The 16,274-nt window shown below is 38.1% G+C and overlaps 1 protein-coding gene across 1 annotated transcript in view; it reads left to right on the top strand.

Annotated features, from left to right (window-relative positions):
• Positions 1–1,636: 1,636 nt before the first annotated feature.
• Positions 1,637–16,274, top strand: part of LOC116729583 (transmembrane protein 132B) — a 250,503-nt gene continuing 235,865 nt past the window's right edge. The window contains exon 1 of the mRNA XM_032578227.1: positions 1,637–2,535. Coding sequence (XP_032434118.1) covers positions 2,454–2,535 — 82 coding nt within the window. The 5' untranslated portion in view covers positions 1,637–2,453. The remainder of the gene's footprint in view (positions 2,536–16,274) is intronic.

The raw sequence follows: 16,274 nt of genomic DNA on the forward strand, positions 1-16,274 counted from the left end.
AGGACAAGTTCCATTCTTTGTGTTAAGATATTCCTGCACCAGAGACGTCAGATGTGTCTAATTGGGGCTGAGGAGGAAAAAATGACTGTACAACACTGCAATTAAGTTTAAAAAAAAAAGTGTTTTCAAATTAAAGTTGGAAACCCTCAGACAAGCCCAAACATGAAGTCCATGGGATCATGACAGTCTTCATTTTCCAGCAGGGATTTGCCACCAAACCACACAGCTGAAAGTATCAACACTTGATTTAGTAACTCTAGCATGACTCTGGTCGCCTGGCAAACTGGCATGACTAAGCCCCAAAGAGAATCTAAGAAGTGTAAATGAGTAAATGAGACACCAGACCCTGGAGGCCACAGTTAAAGGAGTCTGAGCTTCCTCAACACCTCAGCAGTCCTCAGGCTGATCACCTCCATGTCAGTCAGCACTGATGTAGTAATTCATGTAAATCAATCCCAAGCCCAGTATTGATTGCATATTATTTACATTATGTCGGCATACATTTCAGTAGTCTTATTTTTAAGATCATTTTTAGTGTTTCCATGAAGCAATATAGTTGTCTTTGTTGCCTAGAATTAACTTCACTTTTGGACCTTGATCTATGAAATAATAAATAAATAAAAGACAACTTTGAGATGCACCTGACCTGCACACACAAAAAGATCATTTTAGTAAATTGCTCCCTGCTTGTTCAATCTGCTTTAAAGCTGCCACTAGGTGGTGCTGTCGTTCCTCCTTAGTCCCTCTGATGGAGTGGTAGAGTCAGACACATGGAGAGGCACCGAGGCTCACACGTATCTCCGTCTCCGGAAATCCTCCCATCCCTCCGCCGGCTGATTTGCAATTCAATAAGTCACAATGTCATCTATTTAGCATTTACACATTTAGCTGACAAAGAGAAGCAGGCTCGCCGGTTTATAAAATATTGTCTCAGACTTAAAGAAGACTTTAATGTTCTCTCTCTTCTGACTTGTTCAACTCTCCATACCCTCTTCCCCTTCCACCATCACCCTCAGTCCTCTTGCTTCGCTCGCTCATCCACTCGCGCGCACGTGGCCACAGCTTGCATCAATAGAAAGTGAATGAGTTTCGTGCGCGAGGTGCCCTGGAGGTTGCGCGCGCATGAGCACGTGCGGGCTGGTGGCGAAGTTGGTGTCTATCGATTACAGAGAGAACAGGTGTAGCGTGTGTCTTTGGATGAATAATGCAGAACTAAGCTGTGAGAGGATAAACAAGACGTGGACGCGCGCTCACGCTTATCTAAAAGTAGCTCCAACATAGGCACGTCCAGTTTCCTATAAGCTTTAATAATTAAGTTTTTCATTTCTCATCATAAAAAAATCAGTTTCATTTTCACACACTTTTTATAGCGAGTTACTTTATTTTGTTTTAGTTCAGTTTTTCTTTAAATTGTAGACAATGTATTTTGTCCATTACATCTGGGTGTGGTAATTCCATACAGATGAAGATAACAAGTAAATAACCTCAAGAAGGCAAAGGAATAATACAAAAAAAATCCTACTAATATCCTTTACACTTGATTGGTTCTCTAAGTGCCAGTCACGTCCCAAACCCCACCCTCCTCCCGCAGCCTCCCCAGCCCCACAGCCGTCGCTAGAACCCCACCAACCCCTCAGCCTCCTCCTTCTCAAGCGGCTGCTGAAAGCGACAGAGCTCCTCTCTTCTCCCGTCCTCTCCTCACCTCGCTCCATCTCGCTGATAGTGTGCGCACATTCTCTCAAGTTGAGCCCAGAGACGCGTCACTCGCACAGCAAGCGGAGTGAAGCGGTCAATGGATAGACAGGAGGAAGAGAGAAAACAAGGAGAGGACGGAGCACTGTTTGGATTTTCTTGAAGACATTCGATTTCAAGTGTCAGAGTTTTGCCTTCACTTGTAGTTTCAAAATCGTCTCGGACGTGGACTTTTTAAAAATAAATATCTGGTTCGGGTTGGCTTTAAACTTTGCAGGAAAAAGTGCGATGAAGTCAGTGACAGCTTACCCAAGCTTTAACCGTCCCGTTTGGATACATGAAGCATAAGAGCGCACCGGTTGAAAAGCCCAGCGTTTGGAAAAAAAACTGCTTTGAGTCACTCGAATTTTTGTTCTTCTTTGTTTTTGTTTTTTTGGTTTGCCTTTTTCGTTTGCAAGAGATGATTAAACGAGCGAACAGTATGCACAGGAAATGCCATTCGGGAATTTCTTTTTATTTCCAACTACAAAAGGATTTATAGTTTTTCTCCCAAAACCTCAGCAGCGGTGCCGTTTGTTCGGTCAATCAGAAGTGGAGAGCGCAGTGCGGTCAGGATGAGAGCGTTTATGGCACCGACGCGACAGTGATCCGAAAGTTGGAACAAGACAGAAATAGTACGAGCTGAGAAAAGAAGAATATACGAAACTCCCCGTTTGTCCGTTCTGCGAACATTCCCATTGGCCTTCACCCGTCAGGAAGGTATGGAGACGGTGGTGAGAGGGACAGGCGCGCGGGTGGGATGTTGCCTCTGGAAGACCGTTTTAATTCTCGTCCTGTGGAAAGGTAAGACTTACTGGAAATACGTTCAAACTCTTTATTGTTTCTGTAACTACTTTGTTCTTGTGACGAATTTGGGCTTTAATTACGTTTTATCCCCACTCGAGGGGAGAAAAAGTCACAATTGTTAACTTTGTGCTGCATTTTTTTCTGGTGTAGAGAGTCTGCCCTGACAAAAAGGAAGTTTTCAGCACGTAACTTAATCCATTTGTTCGGTTCAAGAAAACATGTTTATAGAACAGTTTCATCTTGGCAAAAATATAAAGACAAGACGTTAAAGTCTTTATCGAATAAATTATAGAATGAAATAATAATAATAAAAATAGCTCAATTCACGCAACCCATCATGTATTTTCTCGTGTGAGACAATAATGAGTAATTGACTGCCGAAGCATCAAATGACAGATGCCTTCTAACTGGTGCCATCTGAGACGCGCCAACTCCGGGGCTGACACGCTCCTGTGCCAGCTGAACGAGGAACCTATACTGTTGCCCAAATCCACCCATTTTTTTCCCAGTTCGTAAGAATGAAAAGTACATTTTGACGCAAGTTATTGCAGGGTGTATTTTAAATGGTAGTGAGCGCTTTAAAGCGGAGGTCTGTGGTCCTTTTCACCTTTCTTCTAGGTGATTGGATGTGGAAGATTAGAAGAATTAGACATAAAAGTGAACCCAAGTCGGGATAATTTGGCTTTGTAAATTTAATACACATTTTCCTTTCATTTAAATCGGATCAACAGTTTAATGTTTCTTCCTTCATTGAGCTCAGGGACGAAAAGAAATCTCTTTCATCAAAGAAGCGGGACCAAAAATAAGTATCCTGGGATGTTTTAAATACCAGTCGACTTGCACCACCACCCGCTGTAATAAGCGCAATAAATAGATAATAAAGTGTAAAGCGCGCTGGCTGATTTAAAGCTCTCTGAGTGGGTTCGCACGCCTCCGTTTTCAGTCCAAATGACAGTCCCTCGGCATCAGTATCATAATCCCGCGAGTGTTTTTTTTTTTTCTTCTTCTTCTTCCTTTGTGCGAGTGTTAGTGTGCGTGGCTTTAATCAGCTCGGATCAGTCACGGCCCACTGAGCAGTTAACAGAGGCTGCGTTGTGCGCTCCGGAGCGCGGTGGTCTCCGTGCACTCTGACAGCCAGTGAACGTCGCGCCTGAAAACAGCTGTGGCCGGCAGAAACGCATCTGAGTAACCAAACGCTGAAATCGTCCAAACATTTTCTCTGCTTCTCCTCTCCCCCGGTGACCTTTCCGCTCTCTTGTGTTCTCCGCGTATGATGAAATACTTAAGTGTTCTTTCTGCGTGCAGGGACTGTCTGTACCTTTTTGTATCACAGTGAATACAGCTTTCTGACTGCTGTTTAGTCGCTCCCTTGGTGGCAAGTAGGCCGGTTGCATTGCTCTGTTCTTGTTCTGCTTTGGTGTCTCTTTCTCACCCACATGCTCATGGAAAGTTCCCTTACATCTTGGCTCTGGTTAAACAGCTTTTATTGGACACTGGTTCACTGCAGCTTCACTGGTATAATGAATACCAAACACTGTTAAAGCTTCCAGTCAGACTTCTCTCTGAAAGCAGTCAAATTCACTTTAAGTATAATTTGTTACATGCAGAATAACAGTTTGCATTGTTGTAAATCTTTATTGAATCGTGATAGAATCTTCCAGAAAAGCTTCAATTTTGACATCACAGAAGTGCAAGGCAGAGTACTTGTTAGTTCAGAGTACTTGTTAGTGACTAAAAGTTTAAACATCAAAAGAGATCCAGACTGAGATATAAAACGATGCCTGAAAGTTTCTTGGGGTTGATCAAACTGTCTAGCAAGGCCTGATTTTTAATCGCACATGTATCGATTAGTGGTTTCAAGGTTTATAAAAGTTCTGATTTTAAACTGTCAAAATGTTGCATCCAATTGTTTCCACGACTCAAAGTCCTTTCTATGAGATGCCAGAAAATATGAGTGTTCACAAACTGTAAGGGGCTTAGAATAATGCTGTGGTTTCCCCTCCCTCACCTGTTGCTGTGCACTGTCAGTCAGCTGGCTTACATGAAGGATAGTTATGTTTTACATTTTTGCTGTTCATTTTTGGATAAACACATTACAATGTGAACTGTTTATATAAAATGTTGTGAGAATCTGAAACTGGCATGTGCCTACTTGTCTTCCTTTAGGTTAAATTCAGATAAGTCCTATGTGCTGAAAATGTTAAATTTGCTACATATTTTTCAAGTTGACAGGTCAGTGCAAGAGTTAATGTTTTATTATAGCCTTTAGTTATTTTTTCTTTAATCCAGATATCAAACGTTGAGTTGACTGAGGCAAAAAGAGTATTTTGAGAGATGACAAAAAACATGTATCACTCTAATTTTCAAAGTATTGAGTTCAATACTTGTTTAAATGCATATTAAATAACTACTAAAAGCGATTTAAAAAAAAAAAAAAAAAAAAAATTGCCACAAATCACTGTGATGCAATACGCCAAACATATTTTATGAGATTTGCAGATAAATCAATTAGATGCATAGAAAATTTTAAGCATATTGAAAGTTGAAGTTTTTTAAAGATGGTCATTAGAATGAAAGTTTGGCTCAAGCACAAAGTTTAACCTGTTGGCAACTAAAATGCTCCTCAGATCTTCAGAAGCTTTGATCTGGGGCAATACTAATGCAAGATAGATTCTGACATCGCCTCAAATGTGCAAAAGTAGAATAATTTTTTTTTTTTTTTTTTTTTTTGTAAAATCATGCAGTGAAAATCCATATTCATTACTCAAATGTGTTTTTGGTTAGAGTTTGCAAGTACATAATCATGTAGTGTTTATAAAAAGAAAAATAAACCACATTTCCCTGCTTTCCTTTTTCTCTTTCACAGCGTCCCTTTTTAATGTGGAGATGTGCTCACATTTAAGTGATTTGTAGGGCTGTCGTACTAATTTGTCAAATTTTGTAATAAACATCACATCATTGCAACAAAATTTATTGCGCTTTACAGTGTCTCCCAAACTGATGGTATTTGTCACTCTCACAAACTTAAGTGGCATCCCTATTTCAATATGACTGTTTCATTCTATTTACATCATTCTGTTGTTTCATCATCTATGTCTTCTCCAGGATGTCATTGTGAGTTTTGTTCAAAAGCTAAGCTTCTACGATGTGCCTGTTGTGAAGCGAACAGTTTGGTGTTAAAGGACCTATATTATGTATTTTCCATAGTGGCATTTTATAGCAGAATCAAGTAACTATACCAACTTGAGTTGTTATAAAAATGCTGTGCATATCAAACACAGCTTAAACAATTTTGACTTTGCAATTTGACACCTGGAAATTGAAGCTCCTACTATTTTCAACACTTCCTTTTCAGCATGTCATCACAAAAACACTACCTTATTATGCTGTTAACCATCTTTAGAAGTGTTGGACTGAAAAATATTTTTTATTGAAGCTCAGCAGACTCACAGATCCACCAGGAGTTTAGTTTGGAAGGAGCATGAAAAAGTTGCTCTGTAAGGCGCTCGGCTAGAGACTGAAGCCCCAAGTTGGAATTTTGGGGAAATAGACAGTGCAGTGTGGGAGCAAGAGTTTGTCACCCCAGTTTGTTGCCATGGCAGAGTGTCGTATTTTTCAAACATGCATAAAAGAATCAAATCAACAATCCAGGTATGTTTTTGATGAGGGAGTAACATCGTAAAATGATATAAACCTCAAAATGGATCGATTTCACATATTTCCTCCTCCCCTTTAAGAATTGAGAAAATGAAAAACTAAAGTATGGCCAAAAAGAGTTGTATGAACAGAGCAGGAAATAACCTGTTTGCAGAATGGTAGCTCCATCCATACATCCTTTTTTCAATCAACAAGTTGGAGAAGTCTCCTCCAACCACTTCAGGAACAAATGCCAAACAAAGCCGCTTATTTTGTAAATGCCATCTCTCATAACTTTAAGTAAATTCACCACTAAGCAGATATGTAATGGTATGAAATAGGATGGCAATGGGGTTTATGATTTAGCATGAATGTGACTGTAGGCCACATTTATGCAAAACCATTATATTGGTTGTATAATGTGTTCACCAGCTGTTGTGATTACTGTACCAGATTGGGTATAGCATCAAAATTTGCATCAGTGCCTTTTAACCTCACCAGAAATTTCAGTGTTGGCCATATTTATTTTCACTGGCAATGGGAAAGATGTGTGACTCACTGGGTGGCAGAGAAAGTAGCCACTGACACAGTTGTCCTGGGTTCAATAGCCAATCTTGGACTATTTTCTGCATGTGTTCCCCTTTTCTCTCCTCCCTATTTCCTGTCTGCCGGCTACTATTTAATAAAGTCCAAAAAATATATTTAAAAAATGTGTAAAGAATTAAAATAAATGGGAGAGTAATATCTTTACTGACCGAATTTAACAATTTATTTGAACTCTTTCTACATTGGTCTAGTTTTATGGTTTTGATAATTAACCTAAAGAAGATCCTAAGATGACCCTTTTTACTGTACAAGTGAAGCCCTTCAGGTTTTCATTTAGATTAACCCGGTATTTCAAAGAGCTCACAAATTCAGTCTTACAAGTTGCCTAATGCCTTTGGAAGAAACACTGGCACACAAAATTACAAATCCTCCATCTCACTTAATGGCATTCCACCATATTTAACCTTTGCTTCATACCAGTCACCTGGAATGTTTATTGCAGAAAAGCTCAATCTTACTTTTATCTGACTAAAGAACATTGCATTAGTTGAAGTCCCAGTAAAGTTTTGCATAATTCCATGTTTACGTTTGTGATGGTTTAACATTTTTTTGTTTGTTTTTCTCCAAACAAATGGTTATATTTCAAGTTTACTGTTGTTGGTGACCCCCAGGATGCCACTTTTTGCTGTAGTTCTGCATCAGTGAGCTTTTGGCCTTTTTCTCCTTTCCATCTTTCTTTCTGTTCTTTGGTGGCAAGATAAATATGGGTCGTGTCCAGCTTAGCAGCCAGTGACTAAAACAAACACGCCAGCATCATGTCATACTCCGTACCCCAAGGAAAGTCACAGATTCCTAATTGGAAGTTGCTAGAAATTCAAATCCAACTAAAAAAGTAGGAAATAAATATTAAACAAATAAACAGTTACAGAGCTGCCAGAGAATAAATCTAAAAATATTTTATGTTTTCCCTCTATGAAAAAATATATTGAGAGTAATTGTTCCACTTTTTCTACTGACTTTTTATGTATTTTACAGAGAGTTGGCAAAAAATGTATTCCATGGATATTTATCCACGTCGAATCTCCACAGGTCAAATTTGACCAAAACAAGTTTAAACCTTCTGTGTTACAAAGCGAGGCTTCGATTGAATCCTTTAAATTGTGGTGTTTGCTTCAAGGGTTAATTATTTTCTGCTGTTTACATGGAATTGCTTTCTTTTCTTTGTGTCCTCCCAGCTATGTTAATATCTGTCAGTAACTCTTTATATAGTCATAATCTGGCACTGTTTAGGCCTTAGATCAGTAATGCCTCTTCTAATATGCTGCAGAATATTAACTATTCATTTTGTAAGAATAAATGATATGGCCTGCAGTTTTATTTACAAATTGTCCACAAGGGAGGGTTGAGTTGATATAGTTTTCAACAGTAAAACATTCCCTACTGTGTTTCTCAAACTCTTAAATACTGAAGCGATACTTGTTTGGGCCCAGGGCATTCCTCTTAAGAAAAGTCAAAGGAAAATACATATTTTTACTTGGCTGTTTGGGGACATTTAAAATACTTTTAGCAGGAGATCTCATCAGTCTCGGTCTCTAGTTTCATTAGCATGTGTGTTAGTGCTTAGATAATTTTAAAAAGACTACCTTTGTGTTTAGCAGTTCATTTCAGTGCTTTGCCCTTGTTGAAGTTGCTTTTCTTTACCTTCTGTGCAAATGGTCTGTTTAAATGTATTTACATCTTAAAAGAACTGCTTTCTTTCCTCTTGCGTACCTGGAAATACCATACAGCAGAGTTTGTATTGTATGAGTCAAGGTGGAAAAAAAGCTCCATTTATGTTGTGTATGTGTCTGCTTGAGTGTGTTTCACACTACACCATTAACCTGTAGGAGAATGTCAGCTCACTGCAACATTACTCATGCGTTGCGGGGCATTAATAATTACTGATGTTAAATCAGTGATACTCACACAAATGGACACACAATGGCAATCTTTTACTGTGGCCTTTCTATAAGTTGCTCTTTTTACCACTTTTATTGTGTCTCATTGTTGGTTTCAATCACTGACTGAGTCATTCATCCACACTTGTATACCTCATGCATGCACCCGCACACACGCACGCACACACACACAGCTTACTGAAACAGATCCAAAGACAGGAGGGGGTTCTCTCCTCTGAAAAACAAGCAGTGAGGATTTCCAGTCTACGTATGGACATTTTGTAGATGTTAAATATAAGCTTATACTTGAATATTTTTAATTTCTGAACCTTTTTATTGCCTGAATAGTGAGTTATGAAGCATGTGGATATAACTGGAGAATCTCTCCCAATGGTAATTTTGTCCTTTCACACTTGAACGGTTTTGGTATTTTTGTACCCAATGAAAAGCTATCTCTCATGAGACATTTGATATTGACCACATGTAAATTGTTTTTTACTGTAATGGAGATGATTTGACGATTCTAGGTTTGAACTAATTACACCACTTATAGTCTTCTTTAAGTAATTGTAGTTATGAGACTAATACAAAATATCTAACCACATGAAGTTCCTGAGAATTCTTTGACCAGTTGTCTTGGAATCAGAATTTTTTAGCTTTGTATCATTCATATACATACCCAAAATGTTGCTTTGATTCGTTTATTTATGTTTAGAAATCCTAAAATCTTTCTGTTCCAATCTTTCATGTGGAACTGTCTGCAAGCTACAATGCGCTGAAGAACGGTGGTAAACGGCATCAATGGATGGCATAGAGAAACTTTGCTGTAACGACATGCTGAACGGGGAGTATTGGAAAGTGTACGAGGTTCTTAAAGAGACGGAGCCTAATTTCAAGGTATGAGATGCGTCTATAATGCAAAGTAAAATAAAATTTCTACATTTTCTTATTCTTGGTGTTGTATGAGGAGTTTGGTATGGTTTTTTATCTCCAGTCGTCACTGGGGTAGAGGTGTGGTATCTTGTGAACAGGTCTGCAGTCTTTCACAGCCCCAATGTATGCCTCAAGAAAAATAGAAAAATTAAAAACGGGGGAAAACATACATATATTAAGATTGTAAGCAACAAATCAGTTCTTTCTTTCATCACTCAGAGGAGCAGGAAGTGACAGGAGTGAAGAGACTGTAGACTGTGATAGAAAGGAAGATTTTATCTTTCACAGAGAGAGAGAGAGAGAGAACAAACTCCGTCTCTCCTTCCATCAGTGAATCTCATCGACAAAAATACTGTTTGTTGTAAAAATACAAACTTATCCATAGGAACACGCTTAATTGTGAAGACTTTGTTTTCATAAAGATGTCAAGATTAGGGTAATGGCAAGGAGGCTTTCCAATCTCAATCAATACCACTATGGTAAAAAAGCTGGTTAGCAATTATAAGAGTTTGATGCATGTCTCATTTCCTATCAAACAAACTTCTTGGTTGGCTGAACCAAATTTTAAATCTGCATATGCCAAAGACATGAATTGTTGCATAACTATAGAAACAATATTTAAAAGGCATATTCATGCTTTGTATGCATAAAAAGCACTTGTGCATACTCAGACCTTATTAGTTTAACAGCCTTCTGTTCTGTATTCTTTAAGGATTTGCTGTAATTATACTTGGTCAAAATAATAAATCTTTCTCTCTTTTTTTCATACAAAACGTTTTGGCAGCATTGGCGGGTCAGCGTGTAATAGCATGTGCACCATGTGCAGAGGGTGTACTCCACATTTTCTTGGGTTCGATTCTTGGTCTGGCACCATTTGTTGCATGTTCTTCCTCACCCCTGCTTTTCACCTTATTTCCTGACAATATACAGCTTAATAAAGGCCACTATTTTTCTAAAATCTTAAAAATGGAAACATTTTGACTTTATTGCTTATTGGAGATTGATAAGTTTTCAGTGTTTCCTCATTTAAATTTGTCTCAATTCCCAAAACTGTGGTTATATTGCTGGATTGTAAAAAAAAAAAAAAAAACACTCTACGCCATAATTAAAAATACATAAGAACCCCTACTACAACTAAAATGAAAAGGGGTACTAGAAATAATAACACACGTATATTCTTTCCTACAAGAATCAAATCATCTACCACTGCTTATTGCAGCAAAGCTGAGAAGTCAGAAGCTAAAACAGGCGGTATGTATCTGCTGGTTTGGCCGCTTCCTCCGTGGGGCTGCGTAAAGCCGGAGAAGAGAGGCTTTGGATTCAGCCATATCTTCCTGCAGCCATGTCTTTGTGAAATACATAATGCTGCATTTGCAATATTCCCACTGAGTCCTTGTTAGCCCTACATTCTCATCCTCTTTGTATATGCCAGGGATCTTAAATTTTCCATAACAATCAAGGGAAGAAATGGTTTTAAACTTCCATTTTGAAACTCTCCATTTTGGTCCTGCCCTACATCTGTGTAGCCTGTTGTCCAACTCAGCAGGGATTTCGAATCTTATCCCAGGGAGTAGTTTGGCTTTGGGGGACACAATCAGCTGCTTCTGTAAGTGGAATAGAGCAGTTGCAACAAATGCCTTCATCAATAAAGGATTCCTCCATTGTAATCATTGCACATTGGGTCAAATATTAAAAAGTCCAAGGGGGATGATCAAAAATCTACAAAGCAGCAATAAACTTTGCTGCTTTTACATATCTTATACAAAAAGATATGTATAAGTGGAGCAACAGATGCCCACTACTTTGCCTCATTTTAATTAGTTGAGCGATTGGCCAGCCTCACTATAACAACAAAGCAGAGATTTGAACATCTCTTATGTTTTTTCCACTACATTGTATTATGCTCTTCTCTGCAAGCCATCTGAAATGATAAAATATGCCCAAAGCTTTTCTCAGAATTGAGAAAAGCATTGGGCTTTAGCCCTGCTCAGGAGTCAAAGCATTTTATTCAGACTTGACCTCTTACATTTAAATCTGGTCATTATGGTTTCAGTGTAATATCTCATGAAATAGCTGACTCATAAGAGGTGTTTCAAAGTTTAATTTATAGAAATATGGAGTTGTGAGTAAAGTGGAAAAAGAGGAGGTGGATCTTTCACGGAGTTTCGGCTCCTGAAAGATCATCAACTTCACGCTCTCATTTGTCAAGTGGTGGTGATTTGACCCCCTGAAAAATTGGGGTTTCATATAATAGACCAACACAGAGTGGCTCATAATTGTAAAGTTGAGGGAAAATGTTGCGTAGCTTTCAAAATTAACAAATTAAAATATTAAAAGTATGATTATTTTAAAATGTCTCAAGCTCAGATTATATGGAGGGTATCTGCTATAGTTTCATCTACAGTAGGTCAGGGGTGTCAAACTCCAGTCCTCAAGGGCCGGTGTCCTGCAACTTTTAGATGTGCCTCTGCTGCACCACACCTGAATAGAATAATTAGGTCATTAAGGCTCTGGAGAACTGATCTACACAAGGAGGTAATTAAACCATTTCATTCCAGTGTTTTGTACCTGAGGCATATCTAAAAACTGCAGGACAGCAGCTCTTGGGGACTGGAATTTGACACCTTTGATCTAGATCTTTACTTTGACTGGACCAGAATATTGTTTGTTTTTAGTTTTATTCCACTGTGACTTTGGTTGCTTCATTCCAAATATTTTTGCAACTTCCAGCAGGTTTTCTGCTTTGTTTTGTACCAACTATCTTCCCACTTAGTCTGAACTGCTCTTCATGTGAGTTAAAGAATAAAACATTCCCAAATCATCGGTCTTCTCCTGGCATGTTTAACAATGGGGGTGATATGGATTGCTGGTTATCCACCACGCAGGGCTAAAAAGATCACATTTGGTTTTATAAGACAAGAGCACTACATTTCACCTAATTTCGTCTTCTACACCAGTAGATTAATTCTTGTTTTATTCTTTCTACAATGATTTTCTTCAGTCATAAAAGCCATACGTTTCGAGTGTACTCAATACAGATACGCAGGTGACATTTTAGATCTTTATTTACTGAAAAGATTTATAAACTATTTTTCTACATTCCCACTTCTCAATTAAGAGCTGAAGTCTCAATCAAATAAACCAAAATTAGTGGTAGTTGTGATAGTTTAAGGAGTATCAATTGTTTAGTAAGTTTTTGGCTGCTTTTGATTTTGTTTTGGCTGCAAAAATCCAGATTATCCAAATGGGTTAGGGTTAGAGAGCACAGTTACTGTATTATCCTGCACATTTTTAAAAGCGGACACCAAAGCGGTCATTTGCACATTTAAAACTGACAAAGTCTATATATAATATTAGTAATGAGTTAGGATCAGGACCAGAGCTTAGTTTAGCAGAACTTTAAGAAGAAACTCTGGCCAATTGATGCATTTGTGCTTGATCTCTGCTCCACACATATTCAGCCCTGCACTTTTTGTCCTTATTAGCTTAGTCCAGTCTCATTTTTATGTTGTGCTATTTATAGAATTTGAGTTTCTGAAAGTCATTTTATGATACTGAGTAGTTGTGAATAGTTCAAAGATTCCTCTGCTCAAGCCTGTGTGTGTGTGCCAGTATGAGCTACATATCTGGGTATACTCTTTGACCATGAGACGACGTGGCTTTTAAAGCGCTGTCGAGAGGTTTAAGGGTCTTGCTAATGAGCAAGTCATTTTCCCTCAGATTAGCATGAATAGCCAGACTAATTTTCTGTGCACATGCCGGTGCGCGGGTGCACTAGTGTGTATGTGTGTGAATGCCAGTGTGGATCTGGAAGCCATGTCTTGGAGTTTAAGGTTGAGCTAATCAGCAACACATTTCCCCCTGCATTAGTTTCACTTAGTTGATTAGCTGCACACTCGCAGTGTGTGTGTGTGTGTGTGTGTTTGTGAGAGAAAAAGGGAGGCAGGCTGATCATTATCATTATGACTCAGTGCCTCAGAGGAAAGCAACAATAGATTACCATTGGGGTTTCATTTTTCTTATTGAATTTTACAAGATTTGATTTACTCAAAATTATACGGTTAGTAAATTAATCTTCCCCATTTCTTGTTTGTTTAGAAGATGTATTTTAAAAATGTTACTCTTTGCTTGTTACTTTTTTTAGGTGGCATTGTGCATTTTATAACTAACATTATTAAAAACCATGTTTATAAATAACAAGTCAGTGAAGTAGTTCCACTTGTGCAGTACACCATAATCTAACAATAATGGTTTTGATTTTGTCTGCAGACTAAGTTATTGCTATGATTATTATGTTGCTAGCACTTTATTTCAGTCATCTTCCAGTTCATCCAGCTCTGTAGTTCATTTCGTCTGTTACCTTTAAGATTACATGAGAAGCAGTTCTATATGTGTATTTGAAAATAACATAAACCCAGCCATCCGTGCTAATTATCAGTGTTTTTACAGAGTTTCCAATTAAAGACGCTGATCAAATGCAGCAATCTCAGTGGAAATCTTTAAAGGAAGCACAGACTTTTAGCATTTCAACAGACATTACACCTTGATGTTCTAAGATAAAAATTAAAGCAGCGATAACTGCCCTGAATGTTGGTCACTCACAAATTTTCAGTTTGAAAGGCATAGAGATGGTGCTGCTGTGGAGCATATGATGTATATATTTTTTCTTTTTCCCAACAAATCTTGTAGGTTTAAATTATTAAAGATCTGCACATTATTACAAACTTCTTCTGAGGTAAAAGTCGTTTAATCCGCTATCAGTGCCACTATTATGAATTTTATCTCTATGTAGCAGATTGTAAATTCTGAATTGTGATTTTTCTGTCTTTCTGCAGAAAGACAGAAAAAACTCCAGTTAAAACTCCAACTGGAGTTTTAAGTTGGATTCATTTAAAATCCATTCTACCCACACCTTTCCACATAGTTTCTAGTGGCAGTTACATAGTTAATCAAAACTGATATTGTATTTACAATTTTCAGCAGTAGCATCCCAATTAAATGTTTTCTTGACATTGTTGTGCTCTAATAGTAATTTGCTTATTTTTCATGCAGTTCTTTTTCTAAACCCAGTTTCTGATTCAGAGTTGGGAAAGTCTCGTCAAAAGGTGAGACATTTTTGGCACTGTAATAATTCCTGTCTGTGCAAACCTAGACACATTTGTGTCATCAACACAAACTTTGTTTACTGTCAGTGATCAACCTAACGTGAATGATTTTTCACTTTGGAAGGGAAGCCACAAACACGGCACATATGAATAACAGCTACAGAAAAATCCTGAACTTTTGAGATGGGAACTTGGGAGGCAATGATGTTGCCTGCATTACCATCTTCCTCTGCTTGTTCTTTGGCTGACATGAACATAATGTGATTCATGTAACCAAGTTTTCACAAACCCATTTTTCCCCTTTTCTTTTCTAACACTCATCCTAACGTTCTTGACTTTTTCACTTTATCATTTCGTCTTTTCTGCTGTTTTCTCGACATTTTCTCATTTCAAAGCCTCATTCATTTCCTGCACCTTTTCTACATTTGTTCTGCATCATTTTCGTATGCCCCTCACAGATGTTTTTCCCCATGTATTATTTTCTTTTTGTGTCTTTCTTCCTTCTCTTTCTATCTCTCCTTCTCTAAGCACCTCTTAACCAGCCCTTTGAGAGTGTGCGAGCTGCTCGGCCTAAATGATTTTCTATTACCGCCGCCTGTTAACAGGGCTCGATTTGATCAAGCTAATGAAATTGAAAACTTTCATCTAAGCCAAATTGATTTCAAACCTGAAACCACATGCGGACAGAGGGGAGAAAAAAACCAAAACAAGAAGCCAAAGAGCATTGAGTTGGTGGAGCATGACATGCACTTTACAATCACACAGACATCAGTTAGCCAGCCTATGTTTTAACTTTTGTTCTTGTGAAACAGAAAGATCCAAAGCTGTATTATTTGTTTGAGTGCAAGACTACTTGAAATCATTTAGCGTGCAGAGAATATGGATGATTATGTGCAGCATAACTGGCAGTTACTAAGGTGTGGGATCAAATATTTCCAAAAACCAGAGATGTGTGTGACACCTGTAGGTAAAATATTGGCATATTATGAAAAACGTTTAATGTTTTTTCTACTTCTTCTACCGGGTTGAACAGGGAGGCTGTTGATTAGTTTGGGGACTTTATTTAGTAACATTGTGGATTTTTACACTCCCTTCTTTTGTTGCTAAATATGGTTCTGACATTCCTTTAATCCATGTGTTGTAGTATTTAGCATTATTCTAAACAAAACTGCAGAAATAGGAGAATAGCAAGCAACCCTGTTAGGTTTTCTTGCTTGATATTTAGCCTTTTCCCACTAATGTGTTAAATTAAACTTACTGGGAGTGCCTATGTGTTCTAGACCAAGGAACAGAACAGGCCCTTAAGTACTGAAATTTGACCGAGAAGTGCTGAGCTCATGGCATTAACAGTGATTTTTGCCTTCCAACAGAACACCATGTCAAAAAGTAAAAGTGACTTTGGGATCAAAACCTTTACACTTTGGCTTCATGGCAACAAAACTACACAAATTTAGTCCTAATAAGAAACCCTTTATACTTTGCAAAGCCTTGATGTATTTTTCAGTTTTTACAGACACCTATAGTAGAGTTATCATTGATCTTCATACCATTGCTAAAATGCATGGTATGAAGAAAAAAC

The sequence above is a fragment of the Xiphophorus hellerii genome, chromosome 12, assembly GCF_003331165.1.
Source record: "Xiphophorus hellerii strain 12219 chromosome 12, Xiphophorus_hellerii-4.1, whole genome shotgun sequence".
Classification (NCBI taxonomy): Eukaryota; Metazoa; Chordata; class Actinopteri; order Cyprinodontiformes; family Poeciliidae; genus Xiphophorus; species Xiphophorus hellerii.